This window comes from Artibeus jamaicensis, unplaced genomic scaffold (assembly GCF_021234435.1).
Source record: "Artibeus jamaicensis isolate MK-2021 breed Jamaican fruit bat unplaced genomic scaffold, CSHL_Jam_final contig_755, whole genome shotgun sequence".
Taxonomy (NCBI): domain Eukaryota; kingdom Metazoa; phylum Chordata; class Mammalia; order Chiroptera; family Phyllostomidae; genus Artibeus; species Artibeus jamaicensis.
Window position 1 is genome coordinate 1929346 of NW_026521950.1, and position 25619 is coordinate 1954964.

Genomic DNA, 25619 nt, shown 5'->3' on the forward strand with positions numbered 1-25619 from the left:
TTAAATAAATTACTCAAGTTTATTTCACCAGGTTTCTGTTTCTGGAGGAACTTTTAGAAATTACGCATTTACGCATGTGGCTCACGCCCCATTCCTGTCTGCCGTGCGGCTGCAGACCCGCGGGCCGCGCTCCATGTTTCTGGGGGCGATTCAGAGCGTCCCCCAAGGACCTCGGTCGCAAAGAGGCTGAGACTCACCCACCCACGAGATGCCCCCTGGAACCAGCGCCTTCTGCGAGCGGCCCTTCTTCGGAGAGGCAACCGATGCTTCACAACCAAGCGTTTCCCCAACTCCCCAGTTCGCTCCCGTCGGGCGGTTTCCAGCGGCCACCTCTTCCGAGGTCCCAGGAGCGGGCCAGCTTGGAGCAGGCCTACCGTGCTGGCCCTGAATGTCTCGGTCTCAACCAGGAAAGCCAACTTGAGAACTACCACGGCGGCACGAACCCTCCGCACCCAGGTCTTCGGCCCCAAACCTGTCTTTATTGGGACAGAAATCCTGAAAGGCTTAAAAACTGTTGGCTGATTAACCACTCAAAGTAACTACTCGGACTAAAACTGCTGCCCCGAGAGGCTGCGGGACCAGAACAGATCACCGGGTTAGAAGTGAGGAGATGAAAAGGACTGTTTGCTTCCGAACGATAAAGTTCTCCCTGTTCAGCATCATGTCAGGCTGTGAAATGGCCACGCGGTCAGCTGCGCATCCTACTAACGACGCGGTCTGCGTTTCTCCCCGAAAGTGGCACATCTGTGCGGTTCTCATCTCGCCCACGCTACGTATCAGTCTCCAGGTTCCCTGGGCCCCCGATTCATGGCTGAGGGAGGGGAGTCCGGGGGACTGAACGGGGTGGAATTGGGAGAGGCGGGAGTGGGTGGAGACTTTAAAAGCACATTCAGAATAATCCTTGTTCTGATTTAGCCGTGACGGTTGGTATATTTTGAAACGCCAAAGACGACTAAAGGTTGCACGAGTCGATTCCCAGGGCAAAACAAGCTGAGGCTCACTGCCCTAAGTCCGAGTTGCTGAACCGAGCAGGGCATATGGTCACACGTCCGCCCACCCTCAAGCAAATCAAACTGGTAGGAGCTCTCAGTGCGGCGGGCGAGGCCGAGCGACAGGCCCCCGTTCCTGAACCAGCACGTTCAGAACTCCGACCCGACCCGCACAAGCACAAGCTTTCCTACCTACGACAGCGAGCCCACGCTTAGCCCCCCAAGGCCCTACACTCGGGGAGCAACACGGCAGTTCAAGCTCCGCGGTCAGCCACGTTCTTTACAGCCCTTTTCTTCCACAAGGAAGGTGACCACCATCACCTTTTCTACAAGTAAGTGGAATCGGTATCAGCCAAAGGCCAGATGGCTTAAAATCTCGGGTCCTCACTCGCCGCCCGTCTCAGTCCCTGCTTGGCCCAGGTGAGCAGCCGAGTGGAGGATTAGGAACAGGATGGGAATTTCCTTAACCTGTTGGCCGCGGTCACCACGTTGAAATGTTTCTGGAGGAAAGGAGAGAGAAGAAGGAAAGATAGCCTATTTTTAGACCAGTTTAAAAAAACATAAATAAAAGGACTTAATTTAGGCACTTGAGTTTCTTTAAAACTGATGAAAGGGGAAACTGAAATTTTAGCAAACACACAGTGAACCAGTCATGTGACTTTCGGGGGCTTGTTTGGAGCAAGTAGGAAGTGAGAAGCGAGATTGTGTGTTACCCATTCCCCGCGGCAAACGGAGCCCACAGGGTGAAGGGTGGGGTCACATGATCAAACCCGTGGGTTCAGACCAGAATGTTTCGGAAGGAAAGCAAGTGTGGAAGAAAACATCACAGCGCATCCCAGTTGGGGAAGCCAGCGTGTGCATGTGACTCATGTGCACGGCTGCTGGGCTGGGTCTCTGGGCGAGGCACTCTCTGCTTCTTCAACACGAATCTGAGTCAGCATGGAAGCCCTGGGAAGCCACGGCCCTGGAGGACCATGGTCATTAAGGCCGATTTTACATCTTTGGTGCCCAAGAGTTCTGTTGTAAACAGCACACAAAACTTGGAAAGCGAGCTCCCCGCAGCCCCTTTCTGACACGTGGATTCACTGAGGCCCTGCGCTCTGACCTCATTCTGTCCCCTCGGGTGTCCACCTAAGTGCGAACTAAATGCTACTTTCATGCCCCGGCGCACTGGGTCTGTGGTGTTGTTTTAACTGAAGTTAACAGGTGTTGACGTAAGAGGGGTTTTTTTCCCGTTAAACAATCCTCTATTTAGAATCCAAATGTAAGTAGACACTTAGCTGCAATTCTGTCAAAGGACCTGTTGGGAAGACAAACGCCCCCTTTACTAAGGGAGGGTACCTTCCACTTCCGGTGCGCCATGTACTTCTGCAGCAGCAGCTGGGATTTCAGGCCAACCTTAGACATGGAAGCTCTGGCCGGCAAATTACTCAGCCACTCGTGTTTCAGGCACTGGGTAGCGCTCATTCTGCAGCTGTGAAACCAAACAGACATCGGAAGGCTTAGTGGGGGCCGCTCTTTCTGACCAGGAGCCCGAGTCAGCGGATCAGACTAACGGCTGAGGCCAAGTCCTGCCACAACCCCAAAAGGGAGTTCCCATGTCTAAAATTCCCCCCAGGAAGGCAGGAAAGTGGTCAGCAAAATGTCCCCGGGCCTCCGGAGAGGGACTGTGTCCGGCGGCTGAGCAGGGCACGGAGGCAGGGCCGCAGCCAGCGAAGCCCAGGGGAGTGGGGGTTCTGAAGGAAGCACCCCTCTCCCGCCGGAGGGCAACACTGACCGCTCCCCTGAACCGGGACCATCTCTCCGCCCATAACCTCCCACAGTCAGAAAGCCCGGAGCTGTCTCAGAGCCCGACCCGGCCCTCGCCCCAGGGGTTCCCAATGCCCGAGAATGGGAAACCGGGACGGCTCCACCCAGGACACTGACATCGCTGCCTTCCCCACCCAGGGAGCAGGTTTCCCAGCCCTCGTTCCGGGAAGTAACACTGCACAGCTCAACTTTTCTCCAACGTTAGTCTATGAATACTGATAACTCAGACACGGGACCAGTTTGTAAATATGGCCCTTTGTAAGACCACACCTAGAGAGAAAAAAAATAGGGGAAAAAAACCCCAATAAAACTCTGTCTAGAGGTGATGCTCCCAGGCGCCGTTTTTCAGTTATTTCCTTCATCGCCGTCCTGCTGCCTTTCTGCCCCAAAGAGGGAGCGGACTAAGATCCGGGACGGATGGCTCCACAGGGAGAACGGGCCCGCCCGGCACACCTGACTGTCACCGACTGTGACCAGAATGCGTTATGAATGACAGGCCACAGAGGTACCTCTTCTCTTTGACCAGCAACTGGGACACAAAGTCCTTGGCGTCTTCCGACAGCCCCTCAAAGGTGTCGGCGTCAAAATCCCAGCTGCAGTTCACGATGAAGTTCATGGTCTCCGCGTCTGTTTCCCCTAGAAATGGGGACAAACCACTGAGTCTGTGGAGGAGAGAAAGGACCATGAGCATCCAGAAGCCACATCTGCCAACGCGCAGCGATGGGACACAGAGGGGGCCCCCCGCAAGGTTCAAGAGGAACCCACCGGACCAAGAGGGTCCACGGGAGAACAGCCCCTGTGCTTCACGCCGCCGGGGGGTTTGGGGGGGAGAGGGAGGAAGGACCGAACCTCTGACAACGGGATGGACAAAGCCCAGCAGGCTGCCCGCTGTCCCCCTAACCCTGAAGGAAAGAATAACCCGGGGCCCACCCAGAGTCCGTTTGTCAGGTAAAAGTGGCCTAATTTAAACAGCTTAGCCCGTGTCTGAGACCCTAGCCGGTCTCGAGACTCCCCAGGCCTTGGGCCGCAGAGAGGAAGGGCACCCTCATTGGCCGGCCTGGGGCCTCACCTAACCCCCAACCCCCACCCTGCACACACACAGAGTGTGGGGACACTGTCACAGTGAGGCATAATGGTACGGCTGGAGCAAAGCCTGACTTCCCTGGGCCAGGGAACAGCCCCACGGGGGAGGACACAAATCTCTCAGCCCATCGTCGCCCTGCCTGGTCAGCCCACAGCACACGGAGCGCAGGGGACGGCCCGGTCAGACGGGTCGGACGGGTCAGACGGCGCAGCAGATGGCCACCCTGGCCACCCTGGCGGCAGCCCCGCCCCACCTGCACGGCCCACCTGCATTCCTGTGCTGGAGAGCTTTCTGCCCAGTGGATCAGGAGTTTCAGGAATTAGCGCCCCTGGGGTCAGCCCACAGGCAGTCACCGAGAAGAGCTGGTGGACCGACCCCTCATCTCCCTGCCCTCAAAGGTGTAACTGAGGAAATGAGCGTCCGCCACAGACCCAGAGTTCTCTCCAGGACACGACGGGGTGCCCAAGGGGTGACTGGCTCCCCAGCGCCCTCTACTGGCTGCCTCCCCCACACCTCCCCACTCTCGTTGTCTCCTGGGCACACTTCCCTGATCAATGGCTTGCACTCAGAGTTTGGATGCTTCTAAGTTAGGACGCCGCATCCCCACCGGGCACTCACAGCATGTAGGTGATGACGCCCACGCTCCACATGTCCGTGGGGAACGAGACAAACTCGTAGTTGACCACCTCTGGAGCCAGGAACTCGGGAGTGCCGAAGTTCACCTTCAGCTTCTCCCGAGGCTTGTACCTGGGGGATGGTGAGGGGTGGGGACAGGCTGTGAGGGGACCGAGGGAGTCTGCCCTAGGAGGAGAGGCGGGGCTGGGAATGCTCAGCCCCAGGCCCCAACTCAGGCCTCCCCCAAGTCCCAGGGAGAATGAGAAACCGCAGGCTCCTCCCCTAGGCCTCCACAATGGGACACGGAGAGACCGCCATTCTACCTTCCCAGACCAGGGCCCAGACTGGACGGGGCTGGTGGAGGTGCACCCTCTGTGTCGTGTGCAGCGCGCTTGGCCTGGGGGGGGCGCTGCTGGGTCAGAATAGGCCCATCACGTTGGTGATGGGGCAGGCTCTGCATGTGTGGGCAGGCGGGGCTATGGGAAATCTCTGCTTCCGGCCCTCATTTGTTCTGGGAAGTTAAAACTGCTCTAAAAAAATAAAGTGCCAATTTAAAAATTGTGATGCAACTTCCTATTGGCCAGGCACCGTGTGACTGACAGACAGTCCACCCAGTGCCAAGGGCCTGCTGCTGCTACCGCTGAGGACCCAGGGCTGGGTGTGCGGGGCCCGGGCCAAAAGCCGGGCCTGGGCCAACCCCCCACACGCAGCTGCACAGGATCCAACGGTGACACTGTGCGTCACTAAGTGTTCGGCATTTTAAGGGACTTGCAGATGTTTGAAAATGGCATGTGATACTCACTTCCTGCCCTGGCCCCTGAGAACCTGACCGTCCTCCTAGGATGGCTCCTAAGAATGTATTCCTCATTTAACCTTCATAACCGCCTCTTGGCAGGGACTTCATTGTGTCACTCTGTCACCAAGATCCAGGCCAGCCCTGAGTGGCCCAAACCCTACGTGGCCACATACGCACTTTCCCATTCAACCTCTTCCTTTTCCAGAGGGCAGGGCTGGTGACAGTGGCATCACACGGGCAGCCGTCCTGGGCCTAGCAGGCCAGGGAACAAACAGAATTAAGCTGCCCAGTGTGCCTACTGAGTGGCTCCTTTAACCACTGCTCCCCTCTCTGTTCACTCAGGTGGTCCGAGGGAGAGGCAGAGACGCCCCTGCGGCGGTTACAGCCTAAGGCGGCCCTCCTCCTCTCAGGAGAACGCGCTTGTGTCAGCCCCGAAACTCAGAAACTGGCTGAGCGGCGGGTGACCATGCCCAAGAGAGCCCGCCACGGAGCCCTGGCCACGTGCCGAAGCACAAGCCCCTTACCTTCTGGCCAGCCCGAAGTCAATGATCTTTATCTGGTGTCCCGTCTGGCTGACACACAGGATGTTCTCCGGCTGGGAAAGAGGGAGAAGTCTGCTTAGGCTCCGTCAGCAGCTCAGAGGCTCTGCATCTCCCACACCTGCTTGTCAAAAGGCCTCTGCTTCCCAGCCTCCCAGGGAAATGAATGGCTCAGGGCAGCCCTCCAGGGATGGGCGGGCAGGTTGGCCAGTGGATGGATGGGTGGATGGGTGGATGGATGGATAGATGGATGAACAAACAGGTGGGTGGATAGATGGATGGACGCAGAGACAGAGAGATAGGTAATAGAGGTGGCCAGGGAGACAGACAGACACTGAAAATAAATAAAGCAGGCTAGTGCGTGACAGTACGGGGTGGCAGGACCTGCAGAGAACTGAAGGACTCCTGCCCTGCATAAGGGGGCAGCCACACAGGAATGCGGTTCTTCAGTCCTCAGGAGAAGCCAAACATCCAGGGTTTTATGTGAAAATGCCATGCTTTTAAATGTTGGCAATGAAATCCTGGCTGAACTCGTCTATTAGTTCTAACAGTTCTCTGCCTCCTTAGGATCTTCTGTGCACAAGTTCACATCATCTGTGAACTGAGTTTTACTTCCCCCTTTCCACTGGATGCCTCTTGCTTCTTTTCTTGCCTATCTGCTCTTGTTAGAACCTCAAGTACACGTTTAATAGAAGTGACAAGAGCCCTGGCTCAGGTGGCTCAGTGGATTGAGTGCAGGCCTGTAAACCAGAGGGTCATCAGGTCAATTCCCAGTCAGGGCACATGCCTGGGTTGCCGGCCAGGTCCCCGGTGGGGAATGCGCAGGAGACAACCACACACTGACGTTTCTCTCCCTCCCTTTTCCACCCTCTTCCCCTCTCTCTGAAAATAAATAAATAAAATCTTTTTTTAAAAGTGGCAAGAGCAGACATCCTTGTCTCATTCCTGACCTTAAGGGGGAAGCCTTCCACCTTCTCCCGGGAAGCATTTTGTCAGCTGTTTTCCACCAACGGCCTTTATCAGACTGAGGAAGTTCTACACCTGGTTTATTTAGGGTTTTCATCATGAACAGTTAGTTGTTCAATCTTGTCAAATGCTTTTTTTTTTAAGATTGTATTTATTTATCTTTAGAAGGGAAGGGAAAGAAAGAGGTAGAGAAATATCAATGTATGGTTGCCTTTCATGTGTCCCCTGCTGGGAACTGGCCTGCAACCCAGGCATATGCCCTGACTGGGAATCGAACGGAGATCCTTTGATTCGCAGGCTCAAGCTCAGTCCACTGAGCTACACCAGCCAGGGCTCAAATACATCTCTTGAAATGATCATGTGATCTTTGTCCTTTGCTCCTTTAATATGGCATATTACGGCGTATGACTTGTTCCGTGTGCTAAACCAGCCTCGCATTCTTGGGATCGGTGCCACTCTGTGACAGGCATATCCCTTTTTATAAGTTACTGCATCCAACCTGTTAATATTTTATTGAGAAATTTTGCATCTATACTTTAAAAATATTTTTTTAATTTATTTTTAGAGAAAGGGGAAAGGAGGAAGAAAGAAAGGGAAAGAAACATCAATGTGTGGTTGCCTCTCTCCTGTCCCCGCTGGGGACCTGGCCTGTAACCCAGGCATGTGCCCTGACTGGGAATTGAACCAGTGACCCCTCAGCTTGCAGGCCAGTGCTCAATCCACTGAGCTACACCAGCCAGGGCTGCATCTATAATGTTAAGGGATATTGTTCTGCAGGTTTCCCTCTCTCGTGAGTTCTTTGGTTTTGAAATAAGGATAAGACAGGCCTCACAAAATGAGAGGAACTGTTCCCTTCTCTTCTCTTTTTTGGAAGAGCTTTAAAAGTTGATGTTCCTCTTCTTGAAACATTTGGTAGAATTTACCAGGGAGGCTGCATCGGCCTGGGCTTTTCTCTGTGGGTACTTAGGAAAACTAATTTGACTGCCTCCCTTGTTATCAGTCCATTCAGATTTTCTATTTCTTCCTGAGTCAGTTTTCAGTGGTTTGTGTCTTTTAGGGATTTGTCCATTTTATGTAGGTTATGTATTGCGTTGGCATGCAATTTATAATACTATTCCCTTATAATGCTTCTTTATTTCTGTAAGGCTGGTAGTAATCCCCCCACTTTTATCTATGATTTTAAAAATACGAGTCTTCTTTCTTTTTCTCTTGTTCAGTACAGTTAAAGACTTGCCAATTTACCGATCTTTTCAAAGAACCTACCTTTGGTTTCGCTAACCCTCTTTATAGTTTCTCTAGTCTCTTTTTATTTATTTCTGCTCTCATCTTTATTATTTCTTTCCTTCTGCTTGCTTTGAGTATAAACTGCTGTTCTCTTTCAAGTTTCTTAAGGTGACAGGTCAGATTACTGATTTGAGATCTTCATTCTTTTTTTTAAAAGGATATTGTTTTTTAATTTTATTTATTTATTTATTTTTAGAGAGGAAGGGAAGGAGAGAGGGAGAGAAATATCAATGTGTGGTTGCCTCTCGTGTGTCCCCCGCTGGGAACTGGCCTGCTACCCAGGCATGTGCCCTGACTGGGAATCGAACCACAATCCTTTGGTTCACAGGCCCGCGCTCAATCCACCGAGCTACACCAGCCAGGGCTTCATTCTTTTTTTAATAAAAGTGGCTTACATGCATCCCATAAGTTTTGGTGTGTGGCATTCTCATTTTTACTCATCTTACAGCATTTCCTAAATGTTAACTTTAATAATGTATTTATGTAACTCAAGATATTCAAAATATTGTCACTTAAGTGGGTTACCAGTATAACAAATATTGGTGAGATATCTTCCATTCCTTTTTTATGTTAAGTCTTTCAGCTCCAGTATGTCATTCTCCACTTGCAGGACATCGCAATTCAGAAATATTCTCATCAGAAATATTTTAGATGTACTTAGATTTCATACATTGCTTGTATCTAGATTTCCTGAAACGTATACAGTAACCCCCTCGTCCACAGGAGTACATTCTGAGATGGCCAGTGGGCACCCGAAACCAAGGACAGTACCGGATGCTACGCATACTGTTTTTCCTATACCTACGTATCTATGATAAAGTGATGTATACAACAGACACAGTAAGAGGTTGTTAACAAAAACAACTAACAATAAAATAGAACATCACTATAGACTGTCAGGAAGTGGTGACGCAGCCTGGGGACTCTGGGCAAAGGGAGGATTCCTGTCCCAGTGAGACGGCACGAGACTTCATCGCGCTACTCAGAACGGTGCATGATTAGAACTCATGAATCGTTTATATATGGAATTTTCCACGTAGTATTTTCAGACCACCGTTGGCCTTGGGAACTGAAATTGCTGAAAGCAAAACCACAGATAAGAGGCACTACCATAGTTGAAACACAAATTCATAGTTGAGGTTGTTCCAAATAATGGTTTTCCAATAGCTGAGTTGCCAGTTTTTACATTTAAATTAATTAAAATTAATCAAATGTAAAATTCAGTTCCACAATCACAGTGGCTACATTCCAAACGCCTAGCAGCCACATGGGTTGAGTGGCCACCATCCTGGATGGACACGGCCATCCTGGAACTCTCTCTCCATGTTGTCACCCACACGACAGACCAAGTGCTAGTGAGGAGACTGAATTGGTCATCAAAAAGCTCCCTACAGCCCTGGCTGCTGTGGCTCAATGAACTGAGGGTCTGCCTGAGAACCAAAGGGTTGCCAGTTCGATCCCCAGGGCACACGCCTGGGTTGCAGGTCAAGTCCCCAGCAGGGGGCGTGAGATACCACCACACACTGACATTTCTCTCCCTCTCTTTCTCCTTCCCTTCCCCTTTCTAAAAATAAATAAAATCTTTCTAAAAAAATCTCCCCATAAACAAAAGTCCAGAACCAGATGGCTTCACTGGTGAATTCTACTAACCATTTAATGAAAAATGAATACCAATCCTTCTCAAAGTCTTTCAAAAAATAAAAAAGGAGAGAACACTTCCAAACTCATTTGATGTGGCCAGTATTAGCCAGGTACTCAAGGCAGACGAAGATATTATAAGAAAAGAAAATTGCGGACCAACATCCCTGATGAATACAGATGTAAAAATCCTCAGCAAAATATTAGTGAGCCAAACTCAACAACGCGTGAAAGGACCGTGCGCCGCAGTCAAACGGGATTTATTCCAGGGATGTGAAGACAGCTCAGCACGCGCCAGCCAGCCCGTGGGGGTCCCCCGAATTAACAAAATCAAGGATGAAATTACAGGATCATCTCAACGGTTGCAGAAAACACATAACGAAATCCAACACCCATTTCATAATAAAAACTCTCAACAGATTCAGTACAGAGGGAACACACCTTAATATAACAAAAGTCACATGTAACATACTCAATGTATGTTACATACTCAATGGTGAAACATACTCAATGTAACATACTCATCTAACACACTCAATGGCCCACTCTCCCCACTCCTAATCAACACAGTGTTGGGGGTCCAAGCCATAACAACTGGGCAAAAAGAAAGAAAAAAATAATAGTAAGAGGCATCCAAATAGGAAAGAAAGACACAAAACTCACTGTTTGCAGATGACACGAATATCATATACAGAAAATTCCAAAGACTCCCCAAAAAAACTGTGGAACTTAAAAAACAAATTGAGTAAGTTTTTAGGGTACAAAAGCATTCTACAAAAATCAGCTGCATTTCCATATACACCAAGAAACTATCAGAAAGAGAAATTAAGAAAATAATCCCATTTATAATTGATCAAAAGGAATGCATACTTAGGAACTCGAGCCAAGTTGCTGAAAGACCTGTGTACTAAAAACTGTAAGATACTAATGAAAGAAACTGAAGAAGGCATATTTTGTGCTTACGGACTGGAAGAGTTAATACTGTTAATACCCAAAGCAATCTACAAAGTCAATGCAATCCCTATCAAAAGTCCGACGACATTTTTCACAGATACAAAACAAACTATGCTAGAACTTGTGTGAAACCACCAAAGATCTCAAACAAGCAAAGCAATACTGAGAAAAAACAAAGCTGGAGGCAGCATCTCAATTCCTGGTTTCAAACTATATGACAAAGTTACAGTAATTAAAACAGTGTGGTACTGGCATTTAAAAAGACACGTAGAAGCCCCAATTTCTCTCCCTCTCTCCTTCCCTTCCCCTCTAAAGATAAATAAATAAAATCTTAAACAAACGTAAAAAAAAAAAAAAAAGACATGTAGATCCATGGAACAGAACAGACAGCCAAGGAATAAACCCGTATGAAAGAAAGGACAGAAGAAAAGAAGGAAGGAAGGGAGGGAAGAAGGAAGAAAAAAGAGAGAGAGAGAGAGAAAGAAACCTGCCAGTATCAGCATCGCTTTTTGTCAAGGAGACAAAAGAAAGTGCATTGTACCCATTTGATGGAATACCCGCGGACCTTAATGAGCATGAGAAAGGGTGTCCACAGTGCCCCGTTGACTAAGAAAGGCCAGTGCACTCAGGAGAGGCAGAGCCGGACTCCCGTGGCTTGCCTGTCAGGCTGCACTGCTAGTGCAGAAGGCCTCTCAGCGAGGACACTGGGTGGGAAGCGCTTTCGTTGTCCACCCCATGCATTTCTACGTGGTCTCTCCTCGTAACCAGAAGCACATGCACCTTCGTTAATTTTAAAGAAACTAATTTAAGAGATATTTTTAAAGACAAAAGTCGTATCACTTAATCTTCAAGGACTGCTTACAGAGGTATGTTATCCACATTTTACAGATGGAAAAACCGAGGCTCGTACTGTCAGCAGGACTTGTCCGCCCTGGACTCCAGAACCAGAAATGACAGGGAGCCAGGGAGGGAAGCCAGGTGTCTGAGGAGAGAGCTGCACGGCCTGAGAACCGAGGGCCACCTGCCCACCCGCAGCGCCCAGGTGGGGCCTGACCTTGAGGTCCAGGTGCAGGATGTAGTGCTGATGGAGGTAGTGCACGCCCTCGCAGATCTGCTTGGTGAACAGGATCACGTCCAGTTCAGTCAGGTGGTACTTCTCGTCTGTAATCCGGTCAAAGAGTTCGCCCCCATCCACGCTGCCAGGGCAAAGGAGAGGCAGGCACCGCGCTGAGCGAGGCTCCTGGAGAACCGGTCTGCTCAGCGCCACCCCAGGTGAGCCCGAGGGTATCACTGTCATCTGGGGTCTTGTGGGGACCTGTGCTCTGGCCCCTTCCCAGCTCAGGGTGCAGGTGGCAAAAAGGAAGTGACAGGCCAAAGAGAAGGCTGGATTGGTGCAGTGTGGACAGCTGGCCTCAGTCTGGACACCCCAGACCAAGGTTGTCAACTCACTAGCCTACAGGAAGGAGCCTGTTAGTACCTACAAGGCAAGAACTGCAAGTCGGCAAATCAGACCCATTTCCAGCTGGAAATACAGGTGCAGCATGACTAGATCTTGAAGAAAAGCCAGCTTCCCGGGTTACAATGTGCAATTTCCCAGTTACCAATTGCCAACGCCACTTCAGAACCACTAAAAACTGGCCAGGCCAAACTGAGACCTGCAGGTCAGGTCGCTGGCCACTGCTTTGGGACAGTGGCTTTGTCCTCCACATCCCCCAGTGGAGGTCCAGCAGAGGAGGTGATGGTGTTCATTCCCTGGACTGCCCAGATCGGGTGGGGGGGGGAGGAGGACAGCTTCGCCCAGGATGCCCGCTCTGAGCCCGAGCCCAGTGCCCCTGGCCACGGTGAAGCCGCCTGTCCACCACGGACACTCACTACTCCATGACCAGGGTGAAGCTGTTCTTGCCCTCGAAGGCGTCATAGAGCTGGATCAGGTTGACGTGGCTCAGCTGGTTCATGATGGCGACCTCGTTCTTCACGTCCTCCTTGCAGAGCCAGAGGGGAGGAGAGTTCCCCAGAAACGGGTCAGGAAGAGGAGCCAGCTGCCCCCCGGAGGCACACGCCTATGCACCCCGCACACCCACCCCACACTGCTTCCCGCTGTCACACCAGCTGGCCTCCACTCACCGCCCAAACCGGGTTCTGACGACAGAAGGGACCCTGCCAGGCCCACCCATATCACAGACAGGAAACCCAAGGCCTGAGAAGGACAGCCAGAGAGAGGTCCAGGAGGACCCTGTCACTCTGGGTGCAGGTAGCCTGCAGACTGGGGTCGCAGGGTCATGGAAAGAGGCAGGAAAGGAGGCCCTGCTTCCTGTTCAGTTTGGGCAGGTCCAGGCGAAGGGGCCCAGGGGCTGAGAAGGAAGTGAGAGAGCCCTGGGCTTGGCCAGAGGCCGGCAGCCCGGGGAGGACGTCTCACCCGATCCTTGGCGCTCTTCACTTTGATGATCTTGGCTGCCAGCAGCAGGCCCGTGGACTTGTCCGTGCACCTGTGGACCTGACCAAACCGGCCCCTGCAGGCATGACGACACAGCAGCTGAGAGCCATCCCGTCCCTCCCACCCCCAGCTTTCAGGTCCACCCCTCCTCTGCACACACCACGGGGACTGCTGTACCCCAGAGGCACCCACGTCAGCAGCCCCACTCCACGGGACTCCCTAAAACCTAGACAGGAACTCTGCCAACCCACACTACCCTGCGCCCCGGGAACATGGCCTGCCCCCATACCATGGCACTGAGCCCCTCCCTGGAGGACATCCTTCTTACTGCCCTTCATGTGGGTCCACCTGTCGCCTCCAGTACAAGGTCCCTACCTCCACAATGCGTGGGCCCGCCTGTCCCCTGGGGGCTGTTCTCCTCACCTGGCCCTACGAACCATCCACTCACTGCTAGGATGTCCCATCCCGGCCTGGCTTGACCAGTTGCTGAGACCCACCCAGCAGCACCCAAACCGGCACCCCAGGCGTCTCTGCTCCCACCTCCTGCTCCCAGCCATCATCAGAGCAGAAAGTCCACCTACCCTCCCAGGACCTCGTGCTGGCACACGGTGTAACCCGCCGATGCCGACGTCTCCTTGACACTCACCAGCCGGTGCTCGAACGGGGCTGGCGGGGCCGGGCTATCATCTGCTCGGAGACAGCAGCCTGTGAGCCCCCACCGTGCAGCCCCGCCCTCTCAGCCACCCGTCCAGGGCCCACTTGGCTTGAGTGACAAGCCCTGCGTCCTTCTCAAGGATCCTGTCATTCAAGTCACCCATTTGACAGAGGAGAAAGTGGAGTCCCAGAGAGGTGAGGTGACCAGCCAAGGTCAAACAGCGAGGCAGTGACAGTCAAGACTCCAACCTGAGTCTCCCTGCACCCACGACAGTGCTCTTTGCAAGATGGGGAGGTTAGGTCCAGCCTGCTCACTGCCGTTGAGAAGGGCCGGAGGGGGCCGTGCGGCGGCAGGACACGGGAGTTACCCCAGTCAGGGTAAAGGAGCAGCTGAAGGACGGACTGTGTTCAACAGGGCGGGCGGGGCTGCCAGAGCCAGCAAGGCTGGTGCCAGGGAGGCAGCTGGAGGAGCGAGTGCCTCTCCCCCTCCTCGCCCTTGGATGTCCCCACTGGTCCGGGAGCTCGTGGTGCAGCCCAGGAGCCAGTCCCAGGGTGGGCTGGGGCGGGGGCGGGTATAGCAGTCTGGGGCGGGGGTGGGAGGTGGGAATGGAGGACACCAGCACTTAGATAAAAATGAGTTAGGGTTTTTTTTTTCACATCTTGTCCTTCAGTTGTAACAGGAAACTAGAAATGTTACATGAACTAGAGAAGAGGGGTAAAAGAATCAAGAACACACGGACACAGCGAGGTGAGGCAGTGTGTGCGTCAGGACGGGCAGTCCGTGGCGGGGCTGCCGCTGGTTTGGAGCCTGTCAGGGAAGCACTCGGTGTCCAGGGGTGAGTCCCATCCCCTGAAACCCAGCACTGAGGTTTCTCTCTGCTCCCCAGAGCAGACATCTGGATCTGCCTTGAGAGCATCTGGCTCCTCCTTTTCGTCCCCACAAAAGCCAGCCCTGAGCCCTGGACACCAAGGGCTAACATTTGTGAACTTCTGTTTTTTTCATTTTCGTGGGTCCCTGGGAAGTTTGGGAGAGCCTGGATTGCTGGTGCATGTGACAGATTCCAAATCTAGGATTCCAGTCCAGTCACTTTGCTGGCTTGTTCTGAACAAGGCACTGCCGTGAGGTCCCCATGCAGGTTCAGGAGCCAGACAGCCGGGGTTAGACCCTGGCTCTTCAGTGCTGACAGAGAGGCCTGGGGCATGTTTCCCACCCACTCCAGGGTTCCATGCACCCCCCGCCCACAGGCCTGCAAGGACAGAGGCCGGCACCAGTGCACGCTGCTCAGCACGGCGGGTCCTCGGTGTGTGCTGGCTCAGACAGGCCTGTGAAGTCGCTGCCTGCTCTCGGCCGGGTTTCAGGGATGAAGGGAGGCCTGTGCCCACAGGTGGACCAAGCCATACTAGGGGAGAGGCAGCAGCTGGTGACAAGGCAGCTGTGGAGCCCAGAGTGACCAGAGAGCCGGGACCACTGTCAGGCAGACAACCCTTCTCAGGGCCCTCCTGAGACCCCTGGGCAGGGCTGGGCCAAGGGTGGCTTTCCTGCAGCCATGTGGGGTGGACCGTGTGACCCAAAGGGCTGGAGGAGTTGAAGGCCTCTGGAGCACAGAACACGAGGATGCCTCGCACAGCCCTGGGACAGAAAGCAGGTCAGCGCCTCGCCACCCCGTCCCCATCCCAGGGCGAGTCGGCTCATGCAGACGCCTGTTCTTTACCAGGAGCCTTTTCTGTGTCCTTCCAGAAGGACAGCAGCGGTGGACAGCTCAGGCGGGCAGGGCTCGGAGAACTCCCCTGGTTCTTTCCTCCGCACAGCTATGCCGACCCAGGCTCCCCCACCATGTCTCCAGCCCCAGCAGGCCCCAGTGGGCTGCTCCTAGTCTGGCACTCCCCCAGCTTTGCGTTCTGTCTCCCTGGAAGCCACGAGGCAGCTCTGCAGGAGGAGGCCCTCCACACCCGTACATCTCGGGTGCACGGCACCCGCCTCACTCACCCAGAACCAGGCTGTAGGCCTCGGCTCCCTGGGGCGTCCTCCCCTCCTGGGCTCTGTCCAGTTCTCCAGGGCCGCAGTCCTTCTGGGGCTCAGGGCTCCCTGCTCCTGGGCCTTTGTTCGGTTGCAGGCCCAGAGCCCCTGTGCCGTCGCCCGAGTCCCTCCTGGCCCCACGTGGTCCAGTGGCAAGTTCAGGTGCAGACCCCTGCTGGTCCTCAGCCTTTGTTCCCCCGTCGCTGCTCCGCACAGGCAGTGGGGGACACTCGCTGGCTCCTTTTGGGGTCTGTTTTTCCAACTCGGTCCCAGGAGCCTGGGGACAGCACCTGGGCTCAGGTGGGTCCTGCTCACCTGGCTGGACAGCTGCTGCAGCCTCCGCAGGGGGTGCAGGTCCAAGGCCACCCCCTTGTGTCACTGGTAGCTCCGCAGGGGTACCCAACTCCTGCGCATGGACAGGGATTCTAGGCAGAGAGGAAAATAAAGCCCTCAGAAGGCTGATGGCCACTGCTGGCCACTGTGGTCTTCCCTCTGTGTGGGCAGCGCATGTGGATGGCAGCACTCAGGCCCTCACGTCCACACTGGCCTGCGCAGGACAGCTGCTGCCGCACAGAGCACGCCTGCACGCAGGCCTCTTCATACAGCTTTCTGAGTGCAGTCCGTGCCGGCTGCAGATTGGCTGGGGGCGACCTTCCTCGTTTCTCAGACCCCAGAAGGGCTGGTGTGTCTGAAACTCAGCTCGGGGCAGAGTCTGACCTGAGACCTTTCTCTTCACTCAGAATCTTTAGGGAGGCCCTTACAAGTTCGTGGGAAGCACCTCCCCAACCCTCCATGCCCAGATCCCACACTCAGAACCCTGGCCGGGACCGGGAGCCCTGCCAGGAATCCTTCCCTTCTCCTGGAGGCTCCGCTCCCTCCAGAACAAAGGCAGACAACCGACCTGGGCTTCTCTGCCAGAGGCCTGAGCACATGGACACCAGCTCCCCGCACCGGACCCCAGAGGGCGGGCTCCACGGAGGGTCAGGCCGTCCCAGGACAGGAGCAGGAAAGCCCCGCCCTGGGAGGGAAGCCTGAGGGGGAAGCCTGAGAGGCACCAAGTCCTTCAGTGGCTGTGGGGCATGGGGGTGGGACAGGGAGGCTGGGGCATGCTGGCCACAGGCCTGGAAAAGGCTGGGAGTCCTCGGTACTGGCTCTTCGCTGTCCTGCACTGTGTCTGCCACAGGCAGGTCCCGAGGCCACCACCTGAGGGCCCGGTCACAGCTCTGCCTCCAGGATCCCAGCACAACCCTCCTGTAGTGCCCCCAGACTGCCCACGCCCCTCTCCTACCGCAGTTCGGACTCATTTCAACACTGTGTGAGGACGCAGGATGGCGCACAGTTAGGTGCACAGAGTCTGGACGGAGCCCAGTAACCTGGGTCAAGTTCCAACTCTGAATCCTTAGCTGCACGGCCCTGGGGACTCTGGGCCTCTGTCCTCGGCAATACCACGGGAAGGCCAACCACACTTGCCTCCTGGGGTGTCGTGAGAATAAAATGAGGTGAGGCCTGGGGCACAGTCTGCCCAGCCCGCTGCAGGGGTGTGGTGGGGGACCTGCAGCGTGGTCCGCCATTACTGCTCCAGCAGCTGCGGATGCTCAGCTCCGTGCTGGAGTCACCCAGGAACGCGTAAAATCCAAACCGAACCAAAACCCAATGCCTGAGCCTCCCTGGGGGACGAACGCATCAGAATCTCTGGGCATCGGTATTTAAAAATTTCTTCTAGGTGATTCTTACAGGTGCCAGGTAAGAAACCATGTTCGAAAGCAGGGTCGTGCCATGAGCTGCCGTCTCTGCCTTCTCTCGAGGCAGTGCAGTGCCGCCCAGCCGTGGCGCTCACCCACGGAGACCCATGGAGACCCACGGAGACCCACGGAGACCCACGGGTCCCTCGGGCGGACGTGCTCCCAAGCAGGCTGGCTCCCTCCTCCCGGCCCAGCTCCCAGGCGCTCCCCCTACCTCAGATGCAGGTCTTCGCCCCCTGGAGTGGCTGTGGCCTCAGCTGGCATCCCGGAAGTCAGCTCCGTGCCTTCCTCTGTGGGCTGAGTATCAGGATTGCTGGACGATGGTCCTTGTCCAGCGTCTGGGGCAGCCTCCTGGCCGATGAGGGCCTCGCTGACCCTGCTGGGTGCTGCAGGCAATTCCAGGCCGGTCCCAGGGTTCTCGCCGGATGCCTCAGGAGCTTTGGCTTCTGCCTCTGCGGGCGGTGGCAGGTGTCCAGCGGCCTCAGGGTCTGGGCCAGGAACGCCGTCTCCCTGACCCGGCAAGGTCTCTGTCTGGGCCAGAACAGCAGGCCCCGTCCCTGAAGCGCCGGCGGCAGGCAGCCCCTCCGGGGTGCCCTCTGGCAGGTCAGCCCTCCGGCTCTCTACAGGGAAACAGGGTGGGAAAGCAGGCCCGTTGGAGGGTTCTCTCCCAAGGATGCAACAAGGACAGGACGAGGGGGCCACACAGTAGGACGTGCTTGTAAGAGGCAGAGTGGAAACAGCCCAAAGGCCGTCCGTCCAAAGGGCACATCCCACAGGCGAAGCTGCCGCCACGACCCTGGGAGACAGAAGCCTGCATGGTGGCTCTGTTCCGAGATGTGTGTGTGTGCACACATGTTCACGCGAGTGTGCGTGGGCACAACTCACTTATCGGGTGGTCTAAAGACACCGCACTGTAAGGGGATGGGAAGACAGTCTTTGGAAAGGGGTCACACGCAGCAGGGAAGGGAACAGGGGGGATGCTTGACTTTTCATACCCTGTTTTGTCCGGTTGACTTTGGGACCATGTAAACATTACGCAAAATTATTTTTAAAAAATTAAACTTTACAAAGAGCAACCCTTGAAGAGTTACAGTGAAGTGAAAAAATAAACCGCACTATCAAGCAGGCTGCCAGAGGAGCGTTTCCAAGTGCCTTTAACGCACAGTGGACTGCCCATCTGACGGATGCACAGGAAGGAAAAAGATGCTTCTCGGGTGCTGGGTGATGGCCGTGTTGGTGGCAGAGGTGGCTTCAGTCTGCAGGTGTGCGAGGCAGGATGAAGCAAAAGGGCTGCACTTACCTCCCTGCGGCCCCCCGAGCTCGGCCTGCACGCCCCTGGAGCACAGCACGGGCTGCGGCGTGGCTCCTTTCTCCTCCTCTCTCTCCTTGTTCTGAAAGGACAACCATGAACACTGTCATTGTCGTCAATGTCATCGCTTGGCCACAGACCTTTGCTGCGCACCCACCATGCGCCAGACCTACGAGTATGCGCCTGGTCTCCCAGTGATTCCAGCAGTGGAGCCGCTCCATCGCTTTGGGCAGAGTGACCCTGTGGCTTTCCCCAGGTCCCATCTTAGTGAGTCATGGGCAGAGGGTGGCCTGGCCCCTGACGCAGGATCTACACCGGCCGGACTTCAAGGTGCTTAGACCAGGGGTGGGAAATACGCTTAATCTTAAATGTCGACTTCGGTCAGTCGGTCATGGCACGTGGGGTGTTGGCTAGGTTGCACCTTAAGACAAATGAATCCATGCTTGCCGGGGTTTGTATGCCACGACCGATTAGTAACATCTGCCTGGAAGTCAGGCGGGTCACCCCACGGTGTCACGGCAGTGTGGTCAGGGACATGAACTCGCAGACCCTTGAGCCCACCTTCCCCACTTGGCCAAGATCCTTAACTTCTCTGCACCTCACTTTCCTCGTCTGTACAATGGGGAGAACACCACCTACTCTGAGTTAGTGGGCAGCTGGGGGAGTTAATCTGCAGACCGTGCTAAGAAGAGTGCCCAGCACTCGGGAAGCACTCAGGGTGACTCCGTCCTGCCTGAGACAGACAGCAGCCCGTGTTCCGTGAGCCCTCCGCGGCTCGGCCTGCACTCGGATCAGCCCACTGCAGACCTGCACCAGCTGGGCACCCTTTTACTGCCCCAGCAGCTTGGAGCTCTCAGCGTTCCCGAGTATAAACATCTCAAAGGAAGGAAGGGAAGGAGGGAAGGAGGGAGGGAGAAAGGAAGGGAAATGGGGACAACTGTAATTGAATAAAGAACTTTTTTTTAGTTAAGTATATATTTCCAGGGGGCATGGCCCCTCACTGGGTCCCCCTGGTGCTTCTGGGCCTTTGGCTGGTGGAGCAGTGGGTGTGGGCACAGCACTGAGCTGGGGCAGAGCCCCTCCCTCCTGCCCTGGCCCCGTCTGGGAGCCCAGAGGCCAAATACAGCTTGGGACACACTTTGCTCGGCTTGCACAGCATTGTAAAAGTTCTGCTGCGCAGACTTCAAACCTAGGAGATGTTTAAGCGGAAATTCCAAGCACCCTCCTGGAATGATAGAGCCACTCTGTACTCAGATTGGGCTGTGGTTGCCGGGACGCATTTCACTGTTCAACTGCACACTTAAATGTGTGCAGGGGAAGTTGACTGTAAGTAAACCACACCTTATAAATTTGGTTGAAGAAAAAGGCTTAAGTTCCCAGTGTCTCTTGGGGGGAAAAAAGTGAAGACCTGACCCCTCCAGGCCCATGTGGCACAAACCAGCAGGCATGGGCCCCCCCACAATGCGGGGCTCCTGGCCCTCAGCTCTCCACATGGCTCCCCAGCACGGAAATGGGGGTTGGTCCCACTTCTGTTCCTGCACTGCACCCATGTCCCTCGATTCTGTCACCTGCTCATGTCTCTGAAGTCCCAGGACACCAAGCTCTGCCTTCTTAACGGTAACAACACAACACATGGTCATGGAGCGCCCAGTGCCTGGCGTGGGGCTGGCACTCAGTGAATAAATAAATGCTTCCGGTTGCCATCGGGGTGACCACCATCATCTCCATGTGCCTCGGAGCCCTGGTCAGCGGAGCCCCGTCCCTGAGCCTCTTTCTGCAGACTCGGCCCTGCCACCCCCATCTCTGGGGGGCTGGAGGCTCTGTCACAGGCGGCCGGCTGTGTCACCACAGCGGTGGAGAAGGACTCAAACAGGCTGTCCTCTGGCAGCCCTTGTGGGGCCCAGATCGCCCTCTCCCCCCGTCTGTCTTTGGTGCAGGCACGCACGCACGCAGGCACGCAGATGGTATTGTCTTCAGGGCTCAGCTTTCCAGGCCCTGCCTTGCCCGGTGCATCCAAGACAAGGAGAAGAGGCCGGGACACCACTCCAGAGGACTGGCATCCCTGAACAGCTGGGCCGTGAGCCGGGCCCACCCCCGGCTGAGCCTGACCCCGTCCTTCCCGAAGACCACCTGGCCCTGGTAATAATCGACATCATTTCACAACCACATGGAGTGCCACTGGGCCTTCCAGGGGACTGGCGAAGGACTCGGGCGAAGTCCTGGCACGACTGTCAGATCTAACAGCTAGAGCTAGGATCAAATTCAAGTCCACAAATAAACACTATGCTTCTACCCTCTTTGGAAACACAAAGAGGTCTGTCTCTAGAAAATCTCCACACTGCACAGTTTTCTGCGCAGAGTGTTAACTAGCTGGGGCTATGCATCGGTTCACTGCCCGTCCCCTGGCACCTCCTGCGTGACCAGCCCTGCCTGCAGGGCACAGAGTGGCAAGGAGGCCTCCCAACTGGGCCGGTGGGGAGCTGGCCACCTGACTGAGGGGTCAGACCCAAACCCGCAGTAGTTACAGGTCTGTGTGTTACCCCGAAAGACCAGAAAGGAGAGCAGTCAGTGGAGAACAGACGAGAAATGGGACCACTCAGAAAAAAGGACGTTCTCTCTCTCCCCACCCAGAAATGCCTGCACATCTGCAGCAAGGGAGGCGGCTCATCTCACCACTGCGTGGAGACCTCTCACAGATCAGTAGGAAAAAGCCAAAAACCGAAATGGAAAAGCAGGAAAGGACTGGAGCAGGCAGTGCGTGCAAATGTGGAAAAGGCTTCAAATCTACAAAAGATGCTCAAATGTCTAGAAAAGTATAAATTAAAACTATTGTGAGATACGTAATTCTATGTATTTTTGGTTATGTTTGAGATTTTTCATAATAAAAAGTTGGGTTTTTTTTAAGATTCTCTCTCAAATCAGTAAAAACATATTACCTGGGAGTATGTTTTTACTGATTTCAGAGAGAGAAACGTCGTCAGTGTGAGAGAGAAACACTGATCAGCTGCCTCCTGCACGTGGCCTGGCTGAGGCTCGAACCCAAAACTCAGGTCTGTGCCCTGACTGGGGATCAAACCCGCAGCCCTTTGGTGTCCAGGGCAATGCTTCAGACAACTGTGACACCCGGCCAGGGCCACAGTAAAGAGTCTTTAAATTTTTATATGATTAAAAAAAAGTGTTAGCAGCCCTGGCTGGTGTAGCTCAGTGGATTGAGCGTGGGCCTGCAAATCAGACAATCGCGGTTTGATTCCCAGTCAGGGCACGTGCCTGGGATGCAGGCCAGTTCCCAGCAGGGGACACACGAAAGGCAACCATACATTGATGTTTCTCTCCCTCTCTCCTTCCCTTCCCCTCTAAAGATAAATAAATAAAGTCTTTAAAAAAAGTGTTAGCTTTAAGAAACAGACTACCAATAGCCTTATTTGGAGCTTGACTCGAATAAACTGTAAAGAAAAAAGACAGGGCTGGGGGTAGGGTTGCGGGGCTGGTGACAAAGGTGAGGGACCGAGAAGCACCAGTCAACAGGTATGAACAGTCACTGGGGTGTCACCCAGCACAGGGAATGCAGTCAGTGATGTCGTGTAACTGTGTGTGGCCCCTGGGGGCACCTGGAGGCTCGTCAGGGGACCCTTTGTGAAGTGTGTGACTGTCCGACCACTACGCAGTACACCTGAAACTCACACAGAGTAACTATAATTGAAATATAAAATTTTAAAAAGAGCATAAGAAAGGAAAATGTCAACAGTGACTTTGGTGATATTAGTTACTGTTTACTTTTTAGGTACAATAGGTAAAAAAACAAAACATCTCATCTTTTACAGAAGAATGCTGAAATGTTCATGGACAAAATGATCCAATCTTTCAGATCTGCTAAAATACTCTGGAAAGAGGAAAATGGGTGGGGAACATGGGCCTCCAGTTTCGGGGCTCACAGGGGTCACCCTACTAAGCTGTCTTTATAAATGCTTAAAAATTCTAATACTAATGTTGAACACACGCACACAGGCACAAAAAGATTTCCATTTTCACCCTCCAGAGAGGCAAAGAATGAAAAGACGATGCGCCTTGTTAGCAACCAGCATTCCCACGTGTTATGGACTGCACACTAAACTAGAACCACTCTCTTCGGGTGCCTTTATCGATGGTACAGATCTGCCCTTTGGCTCCTTAGCTCTGCCACTTCTAGGAGTGTGTCGGATGGGAAACTCATGGCCGGATGGACAGTCACCGCATCACTTTTGTAAGAGCTAAAAATGAGAACCGAGATGAGCCAACAGGGACGTCGGTGGGGGGCTCTCCGGAGACACGTCCCCTGAAGGGCACACTCTGCCACTTACGGACAAGAGTGGGGGAGCTCTTTCAGTGCTGATGTGAAATGATGCCCCAAATACACGGACTAAGAGAATAATACATGCCACAACAATGTGAAGAATAATTGAGTTAAACAAAACAAAAAGGCTGGTGTGTATCCCAACACACTTCAAGATAACAAGCTATTTCTGGAAGGTTTCACAGGAAACTGGCACCTAGGCTGGGCTGGGGGTGGGGGTGTTGTCCTGGGCCCTGGGGGATGGAGCAGGAGGGGTCTGCCCTCTATAACCCAGGAATGGTTCTCACCCTGGGCACATGGTGGATGAATTTTCTTTTATAGCTGAGGCTGGCGACCAGTGGCCAGAGAACAGGTCTGGCCGGACTCACAGGAACAGGCAGAGAGCAGGGAGTGGGCTGGAGGGGGCGCTGGGGGAAGTGACTGAGCAAGGAGGGGAAGGGGTCAGCTGGGACAGCTCCGGCCAGGCTGGGGGTGCAGAAAGAAGGCACCAGCTCTGGAGACCCCAGCTTATCTCCTGCCAGAGGCTGGTGGGTAACTGCCTGGATCAGACACGGTGGCTCCAAGCCACGTGAGTGTTGCTAAGTGCTGTCCCTTAGCTGTTCCCAAACAGAGTGTTGCCCCTGCACACCTCGCATGCACACACACAACACCCCCACCCCAGCCAAACTCCCATTAGCCAGCAGGTTTGATTGTGCAACCCTCGGAAAGAGCACTCCCAGAAATGCCACCTCCACCCCCAGGCCCCGGCTCCTGCCTGGCCTGTGTCCCCCATGGGTCACTGTCAACACTCGCCCTCACAGGCAGCTGTCACTCCACACTCCACCCACTCTGGGACAGGGCACAAGGTTAGGGACAGGAAGGGAGAGGTTGGGGTTTCTGCATGGGGTCTCTGTCAGGAGAAACCCCACCTGTCAGGAGCCATCGCTCCTCCCCGTGCCCCTCTGCCTCCCACAGGGGACATAAGGAGCAAAGAGAAGTCACCGGATGACCAGGAAACTTGGAGGTCCCCCTCTCCCTCGGGACCTGTTTGTCCCCCAGCTCCAGGCACCAGCCCCACAGGCCTCCTGGGGCGCTGCCTCTCCCTGTCGGGAAACCCACCTGACTTTCTCAGTCCGTCTCTCCTTTTCCCCATCAACAAGTCATGCAAGAGGCACGCGAAGGGGAAGGGAGACAATCCCTGGCTCTCCTAAGATGAGCCACCTGCTGGCCTCCCCACTGGCCTGGGGGCCGCCCACCCCTCCAGTCGGGAGGGTGCTGGGGCGCGGGCACGGGCACCAACCTCCGCGGGGCCGTCAGTCAGGCCTCCTTTCCGCCAGGGCACACTCCCCCGAGTGATGAAGTCCACCACCTTGGAGTTCTGGAACACGGCCCCCACCAGAGCCATGGCCCTGTCCACAGCCACCACCACCCTGAACAGGGCGTCGAGCCTGGCGCTGTGCTGGGCCCCATCCTGCCGCATGGCCCGCACCAGCTCCAGGACCTCCAGCCAGCCAGCCTGCGTGTCCCCTGCAGGGGCAGGGGCAGAGGCAGGGGCAGGGGCAGAGGCAGGGGCAGGGGCAGGGCTGGCCTCTGCTGGGCTCAGGACTCTGGAGGCCTCCAGCCGGTGCAGGCCCTGCTCCAGGTGGCCCATGCCTTGGCACACGGACTGCAATTTCTCCGTGACATCTTCCTGGAAATGCAGAAGCTTGTCAACCTTCTCACTGAGCACATTCAGCTTTCTGTCCATGGTGGTCAAGCAGTCCTCTCCCACCCCTGGCAGCCCAAGGGCCCCCACACTCTCCTTGGGGGCTCCCGACATCCTGGTGTGGGCTTGACAAGGGAGAGCAGTAGGAAGAGCGCAGCACCCTGGTGTTCACTTGGGCAGTGGTGGCTGCAAGTTCATTGTTCCCAGGAGCTCACAGCCGGGCCTGCGGAGCCACCCGGCAGATTCCCCGGGTCGTCCACGGAGCCCGTGCACCAGCAGGGTGTCTTTGAGCCTTTGCTTATCTGCCACTCTGCTGTGAACCGTGAGTGACAGGCCAGTTTGGCCCAGGCCCTTACCCTTGGGGCCCCTTTGACATCACGGCAGTACTGAACATTCCTTTCTGAGAGGGTGCTGATGGGCAGGTATTTTAAGAACCTGCCGCCCGCAGCCGGCAGGAGTTTGTGTAGCTGGAACTGAAGGTTAGAAGCAGGGGGTCCTCGAGGCAATGAGCCTGAAGTCTGGACTCTGCTAGGGGCCCAGGAACCCCCGGTGCAGGGAGACTGAGGAGCAGCCGGGGTCCCACCCGCCACTCACACAGCTAATCCACAAGAAGCAGGACCGCAAACGAACTCGAGGCCCTCAGCTTCCTGCCCTGACCCACACCGGGTGCTTCTGCAAATTACAAACGAGACAACGAAGCCCCTGCTCTGCCCCCGTCCCAAATGTGTGTTAGGCTGCTCGTGGGGCGGATCTGCGGGTCCCTCCCACACCAGGC

The 25619-nt window shown here is 54.8% G+C and overlaps 1 protein-coding gene across 6 annotated transcripts in view; it reads right to left on the reverse strand.

Moving 5' to 3' along the window:
• The window catches only part of MYLK3 (myosin light chain kinase 3), a 35214-nt gene continuing 9595 nt past the window's right edge, over positions 1-25619 (reverse strand). For 3 of the 6 annotated variants that reach the window (XM_053672207.1, XM_053672206.1, XM_053672208.1), the window contains exons 2-13: positions 18822-18912; positions 17736-18141; positions 15750-16204; positions 13690-13795; positions 13091-13184; positions 12547-12656; positions 11729-11870; positions 5818-5888; positions 4501-4629; positions 3308-3460; positions 2331-2463; positions 1-1489 (exon numbers count right to left, since the gene is read on the reverse strand). In XM_053672207.1, the coding sequence (XP_053528182.1) occupies positions 1430-1489; positions 2331-2463; positions 3308-3460; positions 4501-4629; positions 5818-5888; positions 11729-11870; positions 12547-12656; positions 13091-13184; positions 13690-13795; positions 15750-16204; positions 17736-18141; positions 18822-18912 (1950 nt within the window). In that variant the 3' untranslated portion in view covers positions 1-1429. Of the gene's footprint in view, positions 1490-2330; positions 2464-3307; positions 3461-4500; positions 4630-5817; positions 5889-11728; positions 11871-12546; positions 12657-13090; positions 13185-13689; positions 13814-15749; positions 16205-17735; positions 18142-18821; positions 18913-24439; positions 25173-25619 lie in introns of those variants that run through there. The other 3 variants (XM_053672204.1, XM_053672205.1, XM_037144976.2) reach the window with 3 other exon arrangements.